The sequence below is a fragment of the Carcharodon carcharias genome, chromosome 22 (genome assembly GCF_017639515.1).
Source record: "Carcharodon carcharias isolate sCarCar2 chromosome 22, sCarCar2.pri, whole genome shotgun sequence".
Lineage (NCBI taxonomy): Eukaryota > Metazoa > Chordata > Chondrichthyes > Lamniformes > Lamnidae > Carcharodon > Carcharodon carcharias.
The window spans coordinates 58,267,100-58,291,213 of NC_054488.1; the positions used below are offsets into that span (position 1 = coordinate 58,267,100).

At 41.7% G+C, this 24,114-nt stretch overlaps 2 protein-coding genes across 8 annotated transcripts in view; both read left to right on the forward strand.

Annotated features, from left to right (window-relative positions):
* LOC121293681 (beta-2-glycoprotein 1-like) overlaps window positions 1-14,012 on the forward strand; it is a 57,437-nt gene extending 43,425 nt beyond the window's left edge. Inside the window, exons 4-8 of the mRNA XM_041216849.1 lie at window positions 1,909-1,985; window positions 6,288-6,479; window positions 7,641-7,820; window positions 9,192-9,389; window positions 13,918-14,012. Coding sequence (XP_041072783.1) covers window positions 1,909-1,985; window positions 6,288-6,479; window positions 7,641-7,820; window positions 9,192-9,389; window positions 13,918-14,012 — 742 coding nt within the window. The remainder of the gene's footprint in view (window positions 1-1,908; window positions 1,986-6,287; window positions 6,480-7,640; window positions 7,821-9,191; window positions 9,390-13,917) is intronic.
* Window positions 14,013-22,143: 8,131 nt separating this feature from the next.
* Window positions 22,144-24,114, forward strand: part of cep112 (centrosomal protein 112) — a 425,679-nt gene continuing 423,708 nt past the window's right edge. For all 7 annotated transcript variants that reach the window (XM_041216547.1, XM_041216546.1, XM_041216549.1 and 4 more), the window contains exon 1: window positions 22,144-22,374. The gene's annotated coding sequence lies outside the window, so the exon portion shown is untranslated. The remainder of the gene's footprint in view (window positions 22,375-24,114) is intronic.

The window sequence follows — 24,114 nt, forward strand, 5'->3', positions numbered from 1 at the left end:
TACAGAGTGTCCAAATTTAGTGGGCAAGCTCAGCTCAGTGGCATGGTTCCATTATATGTCCATCATTTGACAAATCCTTGCACTAGGAAATAGAGATAGATAGGAACAGCTGTGGGACTGATTGGTGAGTTTGGAACCTTGTGTGTGCTGTTGGGGAACAGCTACCACAAAGGACTCTGGCTCCAATTAAGTTTTGGAAGATCCTTGGAATGGGAGGAAAAACATCAAGGCCACTCACCTTTCTGGTGTGTGGTAGTCATTCTGCCTGGTCCCTTATGCCCCTCTTATCTAAGGAGATCACAGGCCCAAAACAACTTAAATCTTTCAAAAGCAAAATACTGCGAATGCTTAAAATCTAAAATGCAAAACAGAAAATGCTGGAAATATTCAGTAAGTCTGGCAGCATCTATGGAGAGAGAAACAGAGTTATCATTTCAGGTTGATGAACTTATTTCAGAACAAATCTAAGAAGTTAACCCTCTGAGTGTTTCTTGCATTTTCTATTTTTATCCCATCTCAATCTTCTTTGAGTATCCCAGCACCTAGGGTAATTTTGGTCTCAGGGAAACAAAATGAGGCAGGAGGGTCACCAAATGTCACAGCCGCCTAATTTCCCTGGGAGCGTTTGGTTTGCTCTGACTGGAGGAATCGCCTTTCTTTGCTTCATTTCCTGAATTATCTCTTGGAGAATTAGCATTCCCGGGTGCTACTGACAGGAAAATTGGTTCCCCTATCTTTGGCAGTTGCTTTCTCTTAAGATATTCCCCAATCATCTGCTTTCAATGTACAGTCTGTGTACTGAAAACATAATTAGCAAATATATCTTGCTTCAATTTCATCAAACATCTCATACAGCCCACACGTTAGAAAAGAGATCAGTTCTGTATCAGGAATGTAGAAGAAGCCATAAAAATGTCTTTCAAGGCAATGAAACTTCTGAAGAAGTTCTTAATGTGAGAAGATAAACCACAAGAGCATATTCCAATTTGCTTTACTTCATCACTTAATTTTATGCAATTTTAATTTTTTGGGCATGTTACACTCATCAGTAGCACCTTTTGATCTAAGCGGTAATAATATTGGGATTTACTTCACAGGAAATATCATTGTCTGTCTTTTATTTAAACATTGTTTACTATTATTTATGGTAGATTCAATTACTCAGTAAATGGCTCTGCCACAAGGATGTAGAAACTGATTATTTTTATCCCAAACTATCAAAGGTTTGTCATAGGTGCTGTAATTTATTGCCAAAATAATGTTATCGTGCCTGAGCTTCTATTAAAAATTCTATACTGAAGGGAAAGTTTAGTAAAAGGTCAACACAATGAATGAAGTGTAGTTTCTCGTAAATCAGTGCAAGCATAGATATTGTCATATTTCCACTGAATTGAAATAGAATGAGTGGGGAGCTCTGTAAATGTGGACAACAACAAGAACATACACCCACACAGGGCTGATGACGAGGATTAACCCTGTTTTAAAGTCATTTTTTTCTCCCTAAGGAAGCCAGACTTGCTTTTCTAATATTATCTTCTACACTTCTTCCTCACTATGTCATGTATAAACAGTGATTGAGAAGGAGGGTTTCCCATGCCCTTCTAGCTAGGAGGTATATAGGGGCTGTCCAGTGATGACTCAATTTTCCACCTCCCCTCACCTGAGAGAAGTGACTAGCCTCTACTGCATATGAAGTGAAGTTGAAAACTCAGCAGAGTTAGGGGGTGGGAGTTACAAATTCTTACCTCACCCCCATCTTCTCCAATGCTATATTTCTGAAGGTTTCTATTGGTGAGAATGTTAAAATTGAAACCTAAGTGGCTGAAGCTTTATAGTGAATTGCAGAATACTAATTGTTCCCTCTTGTTTTGTTTAACACTGTTGGTAACCCTAACTTTATTTGTTCAGATACATTCTTAAAGGCTTAAACAGCAGCACCTGTCTACATGATGGGACATGGAGTGATCAGCAACGATCCTGTGAACGTAAGCATTTTGTATGCATGTTGTATTGCAAGTTTAATCATCCTACTAGACGCACCTAAAGGTAGAACAGAATTACATCACATGCACTACAGCTGGGTAATGGAGAATAATGTAAAGAACAGTTGGATGCTGGGTGTTCATGATATGTTAATTATATTGTTAAGATACATAGGTGAAGGGCATTGTTTAATTCAGTATCAACAGCACTTTTAAAGAGAGACAGGCCTTATGTGACCAGTGGGCACAGAGGCAGCTGGAGTGCTTCATCAGTCCCCAAAACCACTCAAAAGAATGTAAAGGGAGACTGCCCCTTTAAGGGGCTATCGCTTGAATTTACTTTGTTAATTGTTTTTTCCCCCTGGTTAATTAGATTTAATCAAAAAAGTATAAAGAGAGATGGCTGGGACACTGGGGTTAGTAGGTAGAAAACAGATATATGTAATGTTGCATTATGTAAATAAACCTATTATAAAGGGAAAAGATTGATGTCTAGTTTCGTTCCTCACCATCTGGCTTGGGATCCAATTAACACTGAGGATGTTGAATCTTTCTCAGTGGATGAACTGCAATGAACCAATCACCTTTATTGATTTAGTGTTCAGCAGCCTTTAGAAATACATTTGGCAATTATTTTCAAATTGTGCCAAACATTTTTTCACAAAGCTGCTGCCTCCCACAAACTAGCAACCACAAACACCTTTTGTGACATCAACATGTTTTCAGTTATTTCTTAAGAAACATATTTATAATATGGTGACTATTGAACAGTCTGGAAAGAATCAACAAGACAACCAGAGAGCTGAGTTAACTACCACAGAAGTGTATCATCTCCTCTTATAGCATAATGGGTAAATGCAGTGCATCATGTAAATCAACCATAAGGTTTTGGGCTGCTGTTAAATTAGTTGGTGTCAGCCAGTTGGAGTGTAAAAATTGGGATCAGCACAGCTGGGCTACAGTATTGGTTAACAGGCAAGATGCAAAGAGTAGGGATAAATGGGGCATTTTCAAGTTGGCAGGCTGTGACTAGAAGTGCCAAAAGATCAGTGTTGGGGCCTCAACCATTTACAATCTGATTTAGACAAAGAGAGAGTATTGTATCTAAGTTTTCTGACAATACAAAGCTAAGTGAGAATGCAAGCTGTGAGGAGGACACAGAGATGCATTTAAGAAATATAGACAGGTTAAGTGAGTGGGCAACAAGGTGGCAAATGGAGACCAATAGGAAACATAAAGTTATTCACTTTGGTCACAAGAATAGAAAAGCAGAACTTTTTTTTTAAAGAGTGAAACTGACAAATGTTGATGTTGCAGAGGAACTTGAATGTACTAGTACAAGAAATACTGAAAGTTGGTATGCAGGTACAGCAAGCAATTAGGAAGGCAAATGACATCTTGGCCTTTATTGTAAGGGGATTGGATTACAAGAATAAAGAAGTCTTACTACATACAATTGTATAGGTCTTTGGTGAGACCACACCTGGAATACTGTGCATACTTTTAGTCTCCATACTTTTTTTTCTTGAATTCTGTGCCTGAAAGCAGGTCTGACCCACAACACCATGACCACCAACAGGGTAGGGCAAGGAGGCAGGTACCAAATCCACCCATGCTGGGATGGGGATCGAACCTATGCTATTGGCATCAATCTGATCTACATCAGCCATCCAGACAACTGAGCTAACCAAACCCCAAAGAGTCTGAGTTGCTGTGGCAACATAAACTTTTACATACATGTTGCAGACTGGAGCTATGAAAAGTGATGGTGGAGGCTCCAATTTCTTTTCATCACATGGCTGACCAAGAATCTCTCCCACTCTTACTGCCTGCCATTGGCCTATGGATTTACAAGTTGATACTCAACCTGTTTGGCATGTTATGGACACAACTTTCTTGGCCATCAAGTCCTGGAGTGGGACTTGAACCAAGAGGTTCTGGCTCAGAGGCAGGAATGCTACCAACTGCACCTCATACTTCCTCACCCTATTTAAGGAAAGATATACTTGCCTTGGAGGTCACAAGATTGTTCCCTGGGGTGAAAGCGTTGTCCAATGATGAGAGACTCTGTAAATTGGATGTATATTCTCTGGAGTTTAGAAGAAGGTGATAGCATTGAAACATACAAGATCCTGAAGGGGTTTGACAGGGTAGACACTGAAAAGTTGTTTTTCCTGGGTGGGCAATCTAGAACAAGGGAGCACAGCCTCAGGACAAGGGGCTGATAATTTAGGACTGAGATGAGAAGAAATTTCTTCACTCAAAGAGCTGTGTATCTTTGGATTTCACTACTCCAGTGGGTTATGGATATTCCATCATTGAATATATTTAAGGATGAAATAAACAGATTTTTGGTCCCTCTGGGAATCAAGGAATATGGGGAGTGGGCAGGAAAGTGGGGATGAGGTAGAAGATCAGCTATGGTCATGTTGAATGGCAGAGCGGGCTCAATGGATTGTTTGGTCTACTCCTGCTCCTATTTCTTATACTCTTATGTTAAGGAAGGCAAAAATATCAGGAGTTCCTGCTGCATGGTACATGCTTCTGGACATAAAGTGGGGACAGGATGAAAGAGCCTGCTAACACTCACTTGCCCTCAATTATCAGAAGTAGGAGGTCTTGAGTGCAGCAGTAGCATCTTTACCTTTAACACAGATCAGAACCTTCAGGTGAGGAGTGCAGAAAACTAGGGAGGGAGATACATCTTTGTTTGTTCATGTTAATTCAGGGTTGACTTCTTCAGAATGTGGAAAATTGCTGCTTTTGCACACAATTTGGCAGAACATCGTTAGCAGAACATTAGGAGCAGCTTAATGGCAGACTTTTTCATCCCATGGGCAGGCACATGCCTGACCTGAACAGGAGTGAAATAGTGAGCAATGACGTTAGGTGAGGGTCCTGATGTCATCACGGACTCCTGCGATCTTTTGGTCAGCAGGCACGCGCGAGAGGTGGTAGCACGCCCGCTGACAATTAAGAGGCCTATTAAGGCCCTTAAGTAATGAATTAAGCTGCATTTTTTGCTTCCTGCTCAACCATTCGCAGCAGGCAAATAGGCCAGGTGGCCTTTGCATTTTAACAAAATGTCATCCATGGGCAGGATGAGGTTTCCAATGCTTACTAAAAAAGCAATAAAAATTTTTTAACACCCTTTTTATATGTTCCTCTTTATGTGACTGAGTCACATATGGGGACATGTTTATCTCATATGTAAAAAGTTTATTTTTGTATTTAAAATCCATCAGCTCCCTGAGGCAGCTCTGTGCCTTCAGAGAGCTGTCAGTACGGACTCCCCGCGCATGCGCATGCGCATATTTCAGCACTCACAATCCTCCCGCCCCCACCCCGGCAGCACTGAGGCTCTCAGCACATGTTTCACGCTGGCAGGCCGTCAATTGGCCAGCCAGCATGAAATTGCAGTTGGAGACCAATCGCGGGCTGAAGTCGGTCTCGTGGCCGTTCCCAGGCCCACTCGCCACGCCTGCTCGCCAAGGGGAAAATCCTCCCCTAAATGTCTCTTGGATCCTGGTCACCAGTTTGTTTGGACTTATGGGTCCGGGTCGCATGCTTGTTTTGGGATGGCCAAGTTGGTACCATAGACATATTAGGTCAGTAGACACTTCTTAGGTGGAACACATTCTGCTTATTTACAAAGGTATTCAGCAGTTGCATTTGTGTGCTTTCAACTCATACCCTGTCTCTACACTACAGACTCTAATATAGACTATTGATGTAGCCTGCGCTATTCCTCTATTGGATGTTAAGATCACGTGATCTTCCACTATAACATTCTTTTTAAAGTTATATTACTAATCAGATTACCACAATGTCCGATCGCTAGACTAGGGAATGATATCTTCTAAAGCAGGCCATAAAGGAAAATAGGACCATTTGGGGGAGTAGGAAGAATATTTATACTGTCTCCATCTCATTCATAGGTTATTCTTTATTTCAGCTGTACCATCAAGAGGAGGAGCCAAAAGAAGACTTGATGCTTCCCTTTAGAGAATAAGTGGTCTGCAAGTCCTGTTGGGCCACTTGTGCATATTTACCAGAGGTTAGCCAAAGAGTGGCAATGGCAGAAATGCAGGATAGTGTGTGCCCTCTCAACTGGGAAATGTTTTCTAGCCAACATGGGAAGGGAAAATTTAAAAAACTACTAAGAAAATTAACAAAACAAAGTAAATTTTTTGTTCACACCATAACCTGTTATGTGCTACCTTTGACCTAGTATTGGCAGGCAGTGTGCAGCAACTTGTCTTACCGATGAAGTTGAAGTTTACCTTTGTTTTGTATTTTCTGTAGCTGTGCAATGTCCATACCCAATTCCACCAGAAAATGGAAAAGTCCATTTTCGTACCACAGGCCAGCCTAATGCCATTTCTGTCTTTGGGGACATGATTTCCTATGAGTGCAAGGAACGCCTGGCTTTGATTGGAAATGAAACAGGCTTCTGCCTAGCCAATGGAAAATGGACAAATGCGCCTCAATGTAAAGGCAAGTAATCATGATAGCAAAATTAAATGACAGGAGTCTCCACCATGTGTATGTTGCTCTAAAATTTCTAAGATTAAAAGATCTAATATGTGACTGCTGTATTATTCAGGTTTGTGCACATGATTGGAAGCATGTCTCATAGGATTGTTACATTTATGGTGTTCTGAAGTCCCATCAACAATGATTTATGGTTTCTTTTTCTCCTTCATGTTTTATTTGGAGCATATGGAGCAGAATTTTGCCATTGTCGGGCAGGCTCAGCGTGGGTGGTCGGGAAGCCGCCTGCCGCCCATGATTGGGGCTGGACTGCGATTTCACATTGGTGGCCCAATTAAGGCCCGCCTAGCATGAAACGCATGCCGCAGCGCTCACCGCTGCCTGTGCGGGGAGGGAGGAGGGCGAGCAGGGAACTTTGCACATGCACGTGGGTGCGCACTGGTAAAGTTCCCTGAGGCACAGAGCTGCTTCAGGAAGATGAAGAGTTCTGAAAAACAAAAATAAAGAATTTTTATAAGTTAAAAAACATGTTCCCTCATGTGACTCTGTCACATGTGCAAGGATATATTATGAATGAGATGTAAAATTTTTTATTTTACTTTTATTTGCTGTTGGAAACCTCATCCTGCCCATGAATGAGGTTTCCTAAAAAGTACAAAGGCCGCTTGGCCTTTTTGCTTGCCTGCCAACCATAAGGTTGGACAGGGAGCAAAAAATTTAAGTTAATTAATAATTTAATGGTTTTAATAGGCCTTCTAATTGTCAGTGGGCACACTGCCGATTCCCACGTGTGCCTGCTGACTGAACTATTGCTTGACTGCGTGTTGATGTCGGGGCACTTACCTGACGCCATCGTATGTCATTTCACGGTTGAGCGGGTCAAGCGCACGGCTGCCCACCGAGGTGAAAATTCTGCCCACAAAATCCAATATTGCAAACAGATTACAAATTGGAGCAGGAAAGCTGGTAACACTTAACTATTAATGTGGAAACAGTATTTTTAAATTAAAGATTTAGTACTGATGCAACACACCTTTTAGAAGACATTGTAACTGTGCACTGTCATATAGTAATTTAATATGTCCCCAAATCTAAGGAAGTATTGTTTGACATGGAACAATAAATTTAAAGCCTTTCTTAAAAATATTTTTTTTTGTATTATAGAAGTGAAATGTGGAATACCACCAAAAGTGGTAAATGGATTTATGGTATTTGCATTCAGACAAAGCTATAACTATGGGGACTATGTTGATTATGGCTGTATTGAAAATTACATTTTGGATGGCTCAAGGAGAATCTTGTGTGGGAAGACAGGAAACTGGACTGATAAGCCCATATGCCGAGGTGAGACAAACTGAATTGGAATTACAAGTGAACAACTAGGATCAAGCTACCTGTCGATAACAAAGTTCATTGTACCTCAAAGGATTGAGGTGGCACTGGTGTATTGTTGGCTATAGCAAAAAATGCATTTAAACCTATATACTTTATATTGTGCTAATACATTCCTTTTATGATGCATTTATTACTTCAAATTGCTTCCAGTATTGATAATGTGAATGGTAAACCTGTAACCACTCCTACTTCACTCTAGTATCTATAGCACAAAAAACAATTTCAGGGTCCTGTTCTTATAGTTTTTACTTTAAGTGATATTGACCTTTGTAATATCCTTTACAACATATCCTCCAACTAAATATTGAGAAGACCAAAGTCCCTACCACAAACTCTGTTCCTTAGCCACCAACTCTAACCCTCGCCTTGTCAACTAAGGGTGAACCAGACTGTTTGCAACCTAATGTCATATTTGACTAAATGATGTATTTATGACTATATATATTGATGGTATATATATATATATATATATATATACCATCATTGATTGCCTACTTTCATCTTGTAAAATCGTCTAACTTTGCCTGCCTCAGCTCATCCACTACAGAAACCCTCATCCATGCCTTTGCTATCTCTAGATTTGTCTATTCTAACACTCTCCAAACCAGACTTCCACCTTCCACCCTCCATAAACACGAGTGTACACAAAACTATGTTGTTTCTATCCCATTCACCTGTCACCCCTGTACTCGCTGACTTACATTGGCTCCTGGTCAGGCTTGCCTCAATTTTAAAATTCACATCCTTGATTTCGAATCCCTCCATGGCTTTGCATCTCCCTATCGCTGAGACCTCTTTCAGCCCTACAACTCTCTGGGATCCCTATTTTAATCACTCCTTTATTGGCGGCTGTGCCTTCAGTTGCCTAAGTCCCATGCTCTGGAATTTGCTACTTTTTTTTGCTCTTCGCTACTCCTTTAAGATGATCTTTAAAACCTACCTTTCCTTATGTGGCTCAATGTCAAATTTTGTTTGTTAATGTTCCTGTGAAGCACCTTAAGGCTTTTTACTATGCTATTTAAATACAAGTTGTCATTGTTATTGTACATTCCAAATTGCAACATGGATACAAACATAGCCTGGCTTGTACATCTCAACGTTCAAAGTGATAACAGGGTTCTTGGAGCAGGAGTCTGCTTTTCTGCTGAAATGGACAAACTAGATTTTACTGACTTGAGAATCATAAGGTCCATGGTTTATTTTCTCAGTGGTGCAGTATAATGTTGTTAGATCTTAAATGGGATGGTTAAGAAGTGTGGCTTTATTAGTAACGTGTCTGAAAACAATATTTATTGATAAGGTGTGCTTTTACTTTTCCAGGTCCATGCATTATACCTGTAAGTAGAGCTCGTATATTCTACAATGGGAAGAAGCTCTGGATAGGTGATCTACCAAAGAAGAGAGTATTGCATAAAGAAAGAGTGGCTTTTTACTGCAAAGACAAAAAGCACAATTGTGGATACCCAGTTCTGACTCAGTGCATAGATGGTAAAATTGAAACTCCTTCGTGCTTTGATGGTAAGAACAATTCTGCTTATGAAGGTGCCTGAAAGTCTTTTACATTAATTATATTGGGCGGAATTTTCTATTCTGGAGATTAAGTCCAGTGGCAGGTGGGAAAGTTGGCATGATTCCCATTGGGTTGTGGGATGGTTGAACATGCACAATCTTCCACTTTTCAGCCCATTAATTATGTATCTGCAAGGAGCTCGGCGAATCTTGAGGCTGGGTGGGCAGGAAGTCGCATACCCCATCGTCCCCTCATGGGGTCGAAGGTCCTGGTGTTATATTTAAAGGGCACCCAGGCAGACATTTACTCAATACAAGCCAGGAGCTCCAAGTTACTCCTCCAGAGTTCTTGCGGCCGCAACTTGTATTGGAGAAGCTGGCAGATGTGAGCAACCACATCCTGGGGCATACGAGAGCGCCTCTGGCATTGCCTTTCCTTCATCTCTAGATAAAAGCACTGCCAGTGACAGACCCTTGATTGGGCCAATGCTCACCGTTCTAAAGGCCCTGCTGTCCTTTGCTGCTTAGGCCCTTGCTCCTCCTTGCCCTGTGCCAACCTGCAATATGCCTTCCATCTTCACATCTGGCTGACAGCCATTACCAAGGCAGGGGTGCCTGCAGCCTACATCATCGATGCCTCAGTGGATATGTGAATGAATTGAAGTGATACATTTAGTGGGAATGTCCTTTACAGGTTTCTCTCCACCTCAAAGGCAGGAAGCCAGTGCTAAGCCCTACGCCTGGCCTCCATCTAGAAATTTCACCCCACCCCTTTCAGGTAAAGAACATCCTGGAGGACCAGAGATGTGTGTTCCTCCCGTTCATATAGGACTGCGTAAGGAGATATTACTCTTTGAACAGAGTGATGAAAGCTATGTGCAAGAAGCCTCCCTCTGACACTATTCCGCTTGTCCCCACTACTCTTGAATCTATAGAGAGACCATTGCCTTGGCAACATGGAAAGACTAACCACTTGAGCCTTTGTCAGCCATGACCATTCACATGGGAGGATGGAGGTTTGGAGTTGAGAGTTGGCTGCCATCCACCAGCCTGCCCCTTGGAGGTATCCACCTCCCTCCCTTCCTTCATCCCTGTCTCTGACAGCAGCCGATGGTAAATGGCACAGAATCAACGGCAGCTCCAGAGTTTGCTAGGATCTCTATGTTATGAGACCTATAAGTCAGGAACAAATGTAATAACCTGCTGCAATGTAGGCTTCACCTGAGAGAGGAGAACACAACCGAGCATGGTTGACATCCAGTTGCTTTATTATTATTAGGTTGTCCTTTTAGTTGGCCAATTGTACTGAACTTAAATTCACCCATCCAAAAAGATTCTCTTCCCACTTCAAGAGATCTCACTGACTGACTAACTGCGTGGTCAAAGTTCAAATTTGAAAAACGGTGTGTGTCGCCTTTCAAACTCACTCCACCACCTTCTACCCTACCCCTGCCACCCATCAACTTCCCCCCAACACCCTTGACCCACCTAATATCACCATTCTTCTCTCCTCTCACCCTTGAATCTCCCCGTTACCCTGGACCCTATCACGATCCACCTTCGCACCTTCACATACCTTCTCACCCCTCAGAGCTGACACTCATTACTATGCCTGTGCCCACCCTGACCCTGCTCCCTCCCATTATCTGAGCTACTTGTTTGGTCTCCCCCTCCAACCTGCATTAAGTCCCATTCACCCTTCACTCCTGTGCTGGTTGACCTACATCAGCTCCTGGTTCTAACACCTCAAATTTAAAATTCTCATCCTTGTGTTCAAATTCATCCGAGGTCCTGCCTCTCCCTATCTTTGTAACCTTCTCCAGCATATCACCTCCAACTCTCTCAGAACTCTGCGCTGCTCCATTATGGCTACTTGTGTAGCACAGATTTCCTTCAGCCCAACATTGATGGCTATGCGTTCAGCTGTTTAGGCTTGAAGCTTTGGAATTTCTTCCATAAACCTCTCTGCCTCTCTCACCTCCTTTTAAGATGCTCTTTAAAACCTAGCTCTTTAACAAAACTCTTTGACCTCTTTGACCACCTGTCCTCATATCTCCTTTTGTGACTCTAAGCCAGATTTTGTTTGATAGTCGCTCCAGTATGGGATGTTTTTACTAGGTTAAAGGCGTTATATAAATGCAGATTGTTGTTGTCCTTGCCTTAGCCCCTTCATCCAAGAACTAAAGATCTTCTTCCTCCATGTTGAAAATCAATAACATGCTTTTTTATCTCATTTCTTCGTGCAGAAAGACATATCAATGTGTTTTAGGAAGTGGTGGAAGACAGTGGAATGTCAGAGCATTTGTCTTATAAATGACATAGGTTGACAGGAGTGTGTACAGATACAAAGGGTTTGAAATTCTGATGTGTCTATTCCACCAGCACATGTGTGGCAGAGTGGAACGTATGAAACTGAAAGTGAAGGTTATGGACTCTGTTCTAAATGGTGGAGACAGGGTCACTAACATGGTCAGGTGGGCATGTTATGCCTGAAAAGGTGCATAAAAGGATATGCCTTTATCTGCATGTCAGAAAGCAGGGCTGCACCTAAATAATACACAGGAAGACCCTGAGGTCCTTCCCCAGTTGAAGAGTATTAAAAAGTCTTCAGCTCTTATGGGAGCCATTAATGTTTACATTTAGGTATTGGTTCCTGTCCATAATTGATGGCCTTCTGGCAAGATTTAGGGTCTTTTCTGAGCCCTGAGCAGGACTCATTCTAGCTCTTAGGTGTGAGGAGTTCCACTAAAGCCTTTTAAGAGTGTTAAGGCCAGAGCTTCTAAGGTGGAATGAGAACTCTCCTGACATGTCCACTTGACGTGGGAAGAATGAAAAACATGGGAGGAAATTTTGTAGAATTGAATTCTGCATCAGCTTTAGGTACCTTGTAGGTAATGTGTGTGTGTGTTCCACACAGGGTCTAAGTAAAATTTTGAATCCAGGAGTTTCAATATATAACCCTATCTCCACCTTTTGGGACAAGGTCTTCAGCTTTTACTTTAGGCTGCTGTGTGTTCTGTTCATCTGCACTTGAGTGGGTGGAGCAGGCCCATTGAAATTTCAAGCTGCTTCTGTTGGTTGATCTCCTTTGGGGTCTCATGCACAGGATGTCATGTCTAAGTGTAGCTTCAAGTAAAGCAGCACTTAACTGGGCAGGACATGCAGGCAAAAATTCAGTCCATATTTTAAAGTTGCAGGCAGGAAGGTGTAATTCCAGTGTGACAAGCTTACATAAGCAGTTTCCATTATAAACAGGGGCAAAGGAATGCATGCAGACATAGGATTTATAATATTATGGATGGATGGGTGGAATATTTGACATGAGAGATGAAGACACAGATGCGGGGGTGCCTTGGAGGGATGTCACTGGAGAAATAAAGATGAAATTTCACTGACACAAACTAAATAACCTTATGTATGTCTTTTACAGAGCCTTCAGCTTTTACCTATAAGCTTGGATATAGATCACTTCCATCGGAAATAAAACAATGTTAAAGTTGGAGCAATAGAACCATTCTCATCAGCAAAGTATCATTTACAATGAAATATAATCAAAGCTTTATAAAATGTTCACAAATCTCAATTAGTAACAAAGTTACATAATACTAGTAACATTATATTTGCAACACCTATTTTTTTGGACAGGCTACTACTGATTTTGTTTGTGGACATCACCTCAGCTGTCAAAGGTAGCACAGCACTGCTAATAATTGCCTAGCTTGGTGCCAACGAACATTTTAAGCTACATGTAATTTATTGCCAAAATCTAAATTACACCACTTTTGTTTATTCCTAAGTAATGACACTTTGGCTGACACATGAAATCACTAAAACGAATAAAATCTTTGTTAATTAATACAAATCTTTGATTAATTTAAGCTTAGTGATGTATTTGTATTCGTTGGATATTGGGATCAGTGTACTGTTTTCAGTTATCTATGTTTTTCATTCTGAGAGATCATGGGATCAGCAAAGAGCATAAATACAGTGCACCTGTTGAGAAAGCAATAGAAAGCACCACAAAACAACCAGAGTGTAAAAGTGACTTTGCAACCAAGGAGTGGATGCTGGGTCCGAGGGAACTAAGGCTGTGATAGAGGGAAAGTATTGAGGTAAGGATCTAAGATAAGGAACATTAAACCAGGTAAAAAAGAGGTTTAAATCTTAAGTTTTTTAAATCTTAAATTTACTTCTGTTAAGTTTAGTTAGTTGTCTAATAAATAGAGGCATGCCAGGGCACTTCAGTCCAGTCAAATCCACATCCTGTGCCATGTGAGAACTCTAGGATGCTTCTTGTGTCTTGGAAAACTGAATGTGAAGCAGTGTTGTCAGTGGGAGGAACTCAAGCCCTGGGTTTCAGAACTTGAGCAGTGGTTGGCATCACTGCTGCGCATCCGCAAGGTTGAGAGCTACAAGCTGCAATTTAAGAGTGTGCAGGCAGAGAAGGAATGAGTGACCACCATACAGACAAGGAGGACTAGGCCAGTAATACAGGAGTATTATTTTCTGTATGTTCAGTATTCAGTTCTGATTACAGGCGAGGATTATGATTCCTTTGGGGAGTACAACCAGAGCCATGAACACAGCACTATGGGCTTTACCCGGGGAGGAGCAAGATTGAGAATCCAATAATGATAGGGTATTCAATAGTTAGGCACTTCTGCAGCACAGATAGTATGTTGCCTTCCTCGTCTCAGGGTCCAGGATGGCACTGTGTGGCTTTGGAACATTCTGAAAGGGAGACAATGAACAGCCAGAGGTTGTGGTTCGTATCAGGTCAAAAGAGGGATGAGGTCCTGCAGACACTAATTAGGACACCAACTATAGTACACCAACTAGATGTGAAAATATCGAGGAACAAATTTGCAGGTAAATTACAAAGAACTGCTGGAACTAAAGGGGGACTTCAATCATCCTAATATAGACCAGGATAATAAGAGTGCAAAGGGCAGAGGGGAGGGAGAATTTCTGTGCATTCAGGAGAACTTTCTTGATCAGTATGTTTTGGGTTGAGCAATGAAGGAAGCTTTGTTACATCTGGTTTATTGGGGGAGGAAACAGTTAACTCACAAGGAATTCAATTGCTAATTATCAGTTAACAACCTAAGTACCCAGTTGGATGTATAAAGGGGAAAACTTTTAAATTTGTCCCTCATTATATTAATTTAGTTTAACTGGTTTCATCAAAAGAGTGAAAGGGAAAACAGATAGGGAAAGTTATCTCTATAGAGAGTTTTATGCACCAGCAATAAAACTCTATCTGAAGGTGTCTGTCTTGGTCTCAGTCTTTATTGCTAAGCAGCTATTGGAGCTTAACAGTGGTAGCAGAGGATGGTTGCTGCTTGTAAGTAAAAATATTGGAAACAAAACTTTCTCTGAACAAAAGACTGTATTTGAAGTTAACCTTAAGAGCAGGGTGGTTTGGAGTCACTCAAAAATACGTGAATCAGAACGTAGAGTGTCAGATAACCCACTGATGTTTTCTTAGCGTCAACCAAATGACCAATGGAAGAATGAAGTAACCATGTGGACATGGGTTAAGTCCTTGCCAAAACAAAAACAGGGAATGGCCTTGGCACTTTTGCTACCGTATGAAAGCAAAATAAGACGCAGAGTATGTTCAGAGTTGGAGCTTGAGCATTTGAACACAGATGAAAGTTTGGAAACATTATTAGACTTTATGGATAAGATCTATCAAAAGAATAATTTATTAAGTGCTTACGAAGTGTGGTCAGATTTTGACAAATTTAAGAAGTTGGAGGGTAGTTGCATAGAAGATTACATAATGAAATTTAGTAGACTATATGCAAGATTGCAAAAATCCCATCTGGAAATTCACCAATCAGTGCTGGCAGTTAAGTCCCTAGGCTCTGCCAGAATATTGAATATGGACAGGCTTCTAGTTTTGACAGGATTTAAATTTGCAGAAAGAGACACACTGCTAGAACAGATATCAGACACTCTTTAAAAAAAAATCCTCAGAAAACATTCCTTTCTGGCAGTGTTCATGGCACAAATGGGTCATTCAGCAGTAAGATAGAAAGTGGAGGATACAATGTTAATGGGATGGTGAGATCATCTAGAAACAGGACACAGGCATCAATATGAAAGGAGATTTGTAACTAGAAATGATGAGGACAGAAACACCTTTGACAATTATAGCAGGAGAAAAGAATTTGGGAATTACAACAAAAGAAGGAACCCCAGAAATGTCCAGGGTATGGTCAATCGGTGTTTTAGATACAATTCAAAATACCATTATACAATGAACTGTTCTAAACGATATAATTAAGTGTTCAAAATTAAACATGAGACAGAAGACTCCGAAGAAGATGATGGAGATATTGACCAAAGGGAGGGCATCGTATCAGTTACAAAATTTTCAGCCCGACAATGAATGTCTTGGTTGTAGAGACCTTCAATTGTGCGGTACTAGATAGCGGATGCACGTCTACGGTCTGTGGAATAGATTGGTTAAAATGCTACCTGGACTACTTAAATGACAAGGACCGGAATAAGGTTAAGGAATTTGAGAGTTCCAGCAGCTTTAGATTTGGAGATGATAATACTCTAAAATCTTTAAAAAGGATAGTGATTCCCTATAAGGTGGCTGGAGTCAATCACTTCATCAGCATGGACATAGTTTCTAGCAAAATGCTGTTACTGTTGAGCAGGCCATCGATGAAGAAAGTGCAAATGAAGCTGGATATGGAAAATGCACATGGCCATTGTATTTGGAAAACCTGTGGATTTACAATTTACGCAATCTGGACACTACTGTATTCCTTTAATGAATGCTAACTTTTCTACTAAGGGAATTAAAGAAGTGCTATTAGCATCACAGGATAAGAATTTACAGGACAAAAAGCTAATTGTGTTAAAATTGCATTGGCAGTTTGCCCACCCTTCTTCCCAAAGATTAAAAAATTTGCTAAGGGATGGTGAGTACACTAAACTACCCTGTCTATCCCTTTAAGTACTTTGTAGGTTTCAATGAGATCACCTCTCATTCTTCAAAACACTAGAGAATACAGGCCCAGTTTCTCCAATCTCTTTTTTTTGAAAAATATACTTTATTCATAAAATATCTGGAAGAATATTCCAAAACATTTCAAAATCACCATCACGTAAGTACAATCAGATTCAACTTTTACACATGTATCACAAGGTGCATCCATACAATCAATGAATATTACAATCATTTCAATATGGTCAATGCAGACAATCCGTCAATGTTATTGGAGTTATCAACATATATCATGTTACACTCTGAGATACTTCGATATATTTATAATACACTTAGTATTCACTGCATACATTCATTTTGAGCTGTACAGCCTGAGGGGCTTGCAGCAGTTCCCAGCCCCTCGGTGCACTGTGGCAGAAAGGTCTTAGACAGCGACCTTTCCCCATTGCACCTTTGCGGCAGCTGCCCCAAGCTTTAGTGCGTCCGTCAGCACATGGTCCTGGACTTTGGAATGTACCAGTTTGCAACACTCGGTCAGGGACAACTCTTCCAGTTTCCCCAATCTCTCTTCATAGGACAGTCCCACCATCCCAGAAACAAGTGTGGTGAATTTTCGTTGCACTCCCTCCATGGCAATAATATCCTCCCTAAGTAAGGGGACCAAAACTGCACACAGTTCTCCAGATGCTGTCTAACCAAGGTTCTATATAGTTGAAGCAAGACTTGCCACTCCTGCACTCAAATCCTCTTGCGATAAAGGCTAACATACCATTAGCATTCCTAATTGCTTGCTTCATCTGCATGTTAGCCTTTAGTGACTTATTGATGAGGACACCCAGGTCCTTTTGTACATCTACGCTTTATAATCTCTTACCATTTAAGAAGTACTCTGCTCATCTGTCCCTCCTATCAAAGTGGATAACCTCACATTTTTCCACATTATATTACATCTGGCATGTTTCTGACCACTCACAAAGTCTGTCCAAATCCTCTTAATGCCACTTTGCATCTCCCTCACAACACACATTCTCACCTAGCTTTCTGTCATCCACGAAGTTGGAAACATTATACTTGGTCCCCACACTTTGGTATGTTATTCAATTGCGGTTGCGATTATATTAACCAGACTCTTTACAAATTTCAGTTCTGCCTTAGACATTCTCTCAGGTTGGGATTCTCCCATAAACCAAACCATGTCTCTCACACAATCAGGAGTTTACTTTCACTACATAATATTGGGATATACAAGTGAAATCCAAGGGGCGGAACGATGAGATCCCCTTATTTATGAATTGGATACTGTGTTCCTCACGTCTTCACATGCACTTCCCCAATCTTTGCAGGTTAAAATGATGAACGCTTCGGCAAGACTTGGTCAATGTAAAACTAAGGAGCTGGTTTATTTTACAGAATACAGGTGATTGAACAGGACAGCGATTCAACCATTAGAATCATACAATGATACAGAAAGAAGGAGGCTACTAGGCCTATTGTGCCTGTTCTGTTAAAGAATCATACAGACTCGAAACGTTAACTGTATTCCTCTCCACAGATGCTGTCGGACCTGCTGAGTTTTTCTAGGTTTTTTTGTTTTTGTTTTTGCTTTGGATTTCCAGCATCCGCAGTTTTTTGCTTTTATCTATTGTGCCTGTGTTAGGTTTTTAAAAATTTGTTCACAGGATGTGGGCTTCGCTGGCTGGGCCAGTATTTACTGCCCATTCCTAGTTGCCCTTGAGAAGGTGGTGGTGAGCTGCCTTCTTGAACCGCTGTAGTCCATGTGGTGTAAGTACACCCATAGTACTTTTAGGATGAGAGTTCCAGGATTTTGACCCAGCGACAGTGAAGGAACAGTGATATATTTCCAAGTCAAGATGGTGAGTGACTTGGTGGGGAACTTCTAGGTGGTGGTGTTTCCATCTATCTGCTGCCCTTATTCTTCTAGATGGTAGTGGTCATGGGTTTGGAAGGTGCTGTTGAAGGAGCCTTGGTGAATTCCTGCAGTGCATCTTGTAGATGGTACGCACTGCTGCTACTGTGCTTCGTCGGTGGAGGGAGTGAATGTTTGTGGATGTGGTGCCAATCAAGCGGGCTGCTTTGTCTTGGATGGTGTCAAGCTTCTTGAGTATTGTGGGAGCTGCACTCATCCAGGCAAGTGGGGAACATTCCATCACACTCCTGCCTTGTAGATTGTGGACATGCTTTTGGGAGTCAGAAGGTGAGTTGCTTTCCGCAGGATTCCTAGCCTCTGACCTGCTCTTGCAGCCACAGAATTTATATAGCTAGTCCAGTTCAGTTCCTGGTCAATGGTAACCCCCAGGATGTTGTTTATGGGAGATTCAGTGATGGTAATGCCATTTAATGTCAAGGGGTGATGGTTAGACTCTCTCTTGTTGGAGATGGTCATTGCCTGGCACTTGTGTGGCGCAAATGTTACTTGCCACTTGTCAGCCCAAGTCTAGATATTGTCCAAGTCTTGCTGTATTTGGACATGGAATTTTTCAGTATCTGAGTGTGCTGAACATCATGCAATCATCAGCGAACATCTCCACTTCTTATGATGGAAGGAAGGTCATTGATGAAGCAGCTGAAGATTCTGAAAGAGTTATCTAATTAATTCCACCCTGCTGCTTGTTTTCCTATAGCCCTGCAAATCTTTACCTTCAAGAATTTATCCAATTCCCTTTTGAAAGTTATTATTGAGTCTTGTGTCAATCCCGGTCATATCAACTGAAGTACTTCCCTTGACTCTCCAGCTGTTTGCTGCACATGTTTACTTTCCAAATTGGGTTGCCGAACAACACTTTGCATTTTTACAATGTGTTTAATATACTAAAATGACCCAAGGCTTTTCACAGAAGCCATATTGAACAAAAATTTGGTCAAAAGATTGTACAAAGAGGTAGCTTTTAAGGGGTGTCTTAAAGGAGGAGAGGGAGGTAGAGAGGCTGAGAAGTTTAAAGAGTGAATTCCAGAGCTGACAACCAGGCAGCAAAAAGCAAGGTCAGCAATGGCGGAGCAATTAAAATAGGAGTTTGTGATGAAACTCAAACTTACCTTTAGTTCAGAGTTTGGGAACTATGATTCCCAACAAACCTTGGGCCTACTGCGCATGCACTGGCTGAGAAATGGCCATGCATGTTCAGTTTGGGATTTTTTATGTTCTTCCTGTTCTGACCAGCCCTGTGAGTCTACACAGAAGGGAAAGGAGAAAATGACGTGAAGAGGCAGGTCCCCCAATGATCTGATATGGAGTGCCATTGAAGTCAGTGTGTTCCAGGGAGCAGGACATGGGACGGGTATAGTGAAAGGTCCCAAGCCAGTGACATGGACAGGTGCCAAAAAGGAAGACCTGGGTAAGGGACAAAGATAGGGAACAAGAATAGGTCCCATTAAGTTAAGTGAAAGGAAAGGAGCAGAGGAATAGGCCTCAAAATAAAGGAAGCGCTGCAGGGAGCAGATTTTAAGCAAAGTGGGCATGGAAAGAGCCCTGAAGATCTGAAAGACAACCGAAGGCTGGTGATCTGTGCTGCGGGCCGTTGGGGCAAAGGTGCACTTTTGGAGCAGTGGTGTTCTTCTTGTCACAGCTGAAGGTTTGGAATTGTGCTTGGAAGGTGAAGCTTGACTGTATTCGGAGATCCAGGGGAAAGGAATCTCGGAAGGCAAGATTGAAACCGTGCCAGTTTGGTCATTGTTGAAACTGGCCGAGTGAGAGCGAGCTTTGGAGAGAATTCTAAGGTGAAATCTTCAAATGTGGAGATTGGAAATCCTTGTGAGAAAGATGAAGTTTCAGTCAAATTTGTTGGCTCACAATGTGGCAAACATCTGCATGGGTTGTTGAGAAATCCATGGAATCTGTTTTGGCCACATCTGTAATCTATATAGTGTAGTGTGGTGTATCTGACCACGGCTCACCTGTTAATTCATATATACCCTCATACATACCCTGAATGTTAGAGTATAATTTAGATATTGTAAATTTTTTTATCCTTCCGAAGTTGTAAAGTAAAATTTATTTTTGTTGTTCAAAACCTGTGGAATCTTGTGGCTTTATTCACTTGAATCTCAAACTTTATCTACTGGTCACTAACCGGATATCCCCCCATGACTCAGGGTCTGGGCAAGGATCATAATAGGTTGCACAAGAGGTCAGAATTGGATAAGCACAGATATCTTAGAGGGTTGTAGGGCTGGAGGAAATTACAGAGATGGGGTAGGGTGTGACTATGGAAAATTTGAAAACAAGGACAAGAATTTTAAAATTGAGGCACTACTGAACTGAGAACTTAAATATGTCAGCAAGCACAGGGGTGATGGATGAACTGGATTTGGCGCAACTTAGCATCCAGGCAGCGGAGTTCTAGATGAACTGAATGGTCTTGACAGGGTGAATGTTTCCTCTTGTAGGAGAATCTAGAACTAGAGGTATGTTTGTACGAGTTCAAGTTTATGTGAGGCCAGCTAGGGGAGCATTCGAATAGTCAAGTCTAGAGGTAGCAAAGGTATGGATGTGGGTTTCAGTAGCAGATGAATTGAAGCAGGGGCAGAGTTGGGCAATATTACAGAATGTTGCTGAGCACCACTCAGGAACCAAAATCTAGCTGATTTTTTTCTTCCCTCCTGACTGAGGCCATCATAACTTTCTCCATTGCTGCTCAGGCTATGATCTGCTAACTTAGCATAGATTTGAAATCAGCTTTGGTCTTTTTGGCCTGTTTGTCTCAGTTCCAGGTTATGTATTGCTTTATATTGTTTGAATCCCTTATTTTTATCTTACAACCTTGTAGCATGTTCTGCCAAACTTTTCTCTTAACCAACTTAGGTGTGCCTCTTTGCTTCTACCCCAAGACTTCCTTACTATCTGATAAGAAGTAACATATTGGATCGTTTGGCATACTAACTGATAAACGACTGTGGATCTTGTAGGAAAAATCACCTTCAAAGTCTTTTAAAATACACTGATAAATTCTGGAAAAATCAAAAGAGTTAATACTAGAATTCTAGGACAGTAACCAGATGATCTGAGATGGGATGAACAACTAGGTGATTCCAATTTAGTCACCTGATGCAAGACGACACAGTCGTGTTGAGGCTACCAGACTGACCATCTTGTTTACATAGAAAAGCAATACTGAGGAATGTCCTGAAGAGGGCTTTATTGATGCAGTCTACTGCCTTCTTCTCATAATTTAAGATTCAAAAAAGTTTTTTTTCAAAAAATAGTATTTAAACAAGCAACCAATTCTTGCTTAACTAATTAAAATATGATTATTATAAAAGTCCTTGACCAGTGTCTGTTTAAATTGAATGGCTCTTGATCACGAATTCAAGTGATAAGGTAGGTCAAAAGCGAAAAGCGTGAAATGACAGTTCTTTGGGAAGTTAAATGTACAAAAAATAATTGCGTTTGAGACCAAAAAGATGACAACAGATGAATGCCTTTTCCTGTGCTGCAAATTGCAAATTGTATAGCTTTGTGTGTTATTCTGTGTATAATTAATATAACTTGTCTATTCTCTCAGATGTTGATTTACCAGCTTAGCATCTCTAGGATTCCCTTTTTAGTATAATGCCCTCACGCAGAAGAATAATATTCCAAAAAAAGAAGCTTGCCTGGTATGACAGTAGCCAGAAGGTTAGACATTGCCATGACATTGCCTAGTTGTCTGAGTGATGGGGATGACAATGATTGCCAAAGCCTTCAGCAGAGAGTCACCCGTCCCCATGGCGACGGCCGAGTTGCAGTTGGCGGAAGTGCGTCATGAGGTGGCGACATCCGGCAGGCGGGTGGGAGTTTGAACGTTGGCGCCGTTCTCGCGCCGTTAGCGGGACGGTCGCTGTCGCTGTCACTGTCTCCTCACTGGGCTGTGTACCGGCTGCAGGCCTGCGGCCCAACTTCCCCACCTCACCCTGAGCTCGGTTTAAAGTGAACAGTGTCAGTGACCCGTTGCGCTTTAAAGAGACCGCGCACTTTGTTTGCTTGGCCTTTTGACAACTGGCAGGCGGGGGGAAGCCAGGCAGTCGCTTCAGGTCAGTGTCCTGTTTTACCAGGAATGTCAAAAGAGTTTTTTTTTCCTTTAGTTGTCCCTCTAATGACGGACGAGTGAATGATAACTGTCTCCGGTTTGGTGGATGATAACTTACTCCTGTCTGATGGATGATAACTGTCTTCAGTCTAATAGGTGATAATCTTTGGTCTAGTGGATGATAACTAACTCCTGTCTAGTGGATGAATATTATCTCCCATTTAGTGGGTAATAACTATCTCTGGTCTGGTGGATGATAACTTTCTTCAGTCTAATAGATGATAATCTCTTGTCTAGTGGATGGTAAACTGTTTCCTGTCCCATGGATGGTAACTTGGTCTCTATCATTGTCCCCATACCTCGGAACTTTCTAATCTTGTGACGTTCATAGAAGAATCTCACTGTTCTCTATCACTGACAAAATCTTTGCCAGAGTCCTTCTGAACCACTTAGTGCAACATTTCGACCAGGATCTGCTGCCAGAGAGTCAGTGCGATTTCACGAACCACTGATATGGTGTTTGCATTTTGACAGCACCTGGAGAACAGCCAGGAACAGAACATGGACCTACATCATGAGGGCCTTTGGAAGGTGATGGAAAAATTCGGCTGTCCTGAGAAATTCTTCACAATGGTTTGGCAGTTCCATGGTGACATGCTTGCATGTGTCTTAGATGATGATGAGACTTCTGATCCATTTCCAGTCACTAATGGAGTTAGTGGCCATGCAACTTAACATGGACTTGTTCTCCAATGCAAGTGACAACTTTGGCATTATGATCAGCATGAAGAAAACAGGAGTAATGTACCAGCCTCCTCCTGGAAAGCCCTATCTCGAGCCAAGGTTTCATTCCATGACCAGAACCTGTCAGCCGTGGATGAGTTAATTTACCTTTGCAGTAATCTCTGTCCAGCTACCTGTATTGATGATAGGACACGTGCAAAAATTGCTAAAGCAAGTGTAGCCTACCGCGGACTTTATTCCCAGACTGATGTTTGAAGAGGATTAAGTCTGTCCACCAAACTGAAAGTCTATAGGGTAAAAGTCCTGCCCACTCTGGTCTAAACGTGTGAGACTTGGATGGTGTACCAACATCATACCAAGAAGCTCAACCATTTTCACCTGAACTACCTTCGGAAGCTTCTGAAGATCAGATGGCAGGACAAAATAATGGACACAGATGCTCACCCAAGCTGGTATGCCAAGCATCCTACCATATTGAGACTGTCACAACTGAGTTGGGCTGGTCATGCAGCCTGAATGCCAGGTGCTCGCTTACCCAAGTGAACCTTCTGTGGAGAGCTTGAATATGGGTGTGTTCTCATGGTGGTGAAAGGATGCGCTACAAGAACACATGGAGGGCTTCGCTTAGGAGTTTTTGACCCCAAGTCCTGGGAGAAGTCGCCCAGGATTGCTGCACCTGGTGCAACAAAATAAATGCGTGGCCTTTTTTGAAAACAAGCGCATGTCAGAGGCAGAAAGAAATCACAGGAGAGGAAATTTTTGAGTCAGCAATTAACTATCTGTGGTATCTTGTCCTATTTGCAGCAGAACCTTCTGAATGTAGATTGCAGTTACCTACCTACCCACAGGAACACCCCAGGTGATGAAAATGATAACAGTCTCGAGTCTAGCAGATGATGAGTCTCAAGACTAACTGCTATTTGTTCATAACTTTTCTGGTTGAGTTGCTGGACCAGTTTCAATGGGAGAATATCGACAATTTGAGAGATTAATTGGGGAT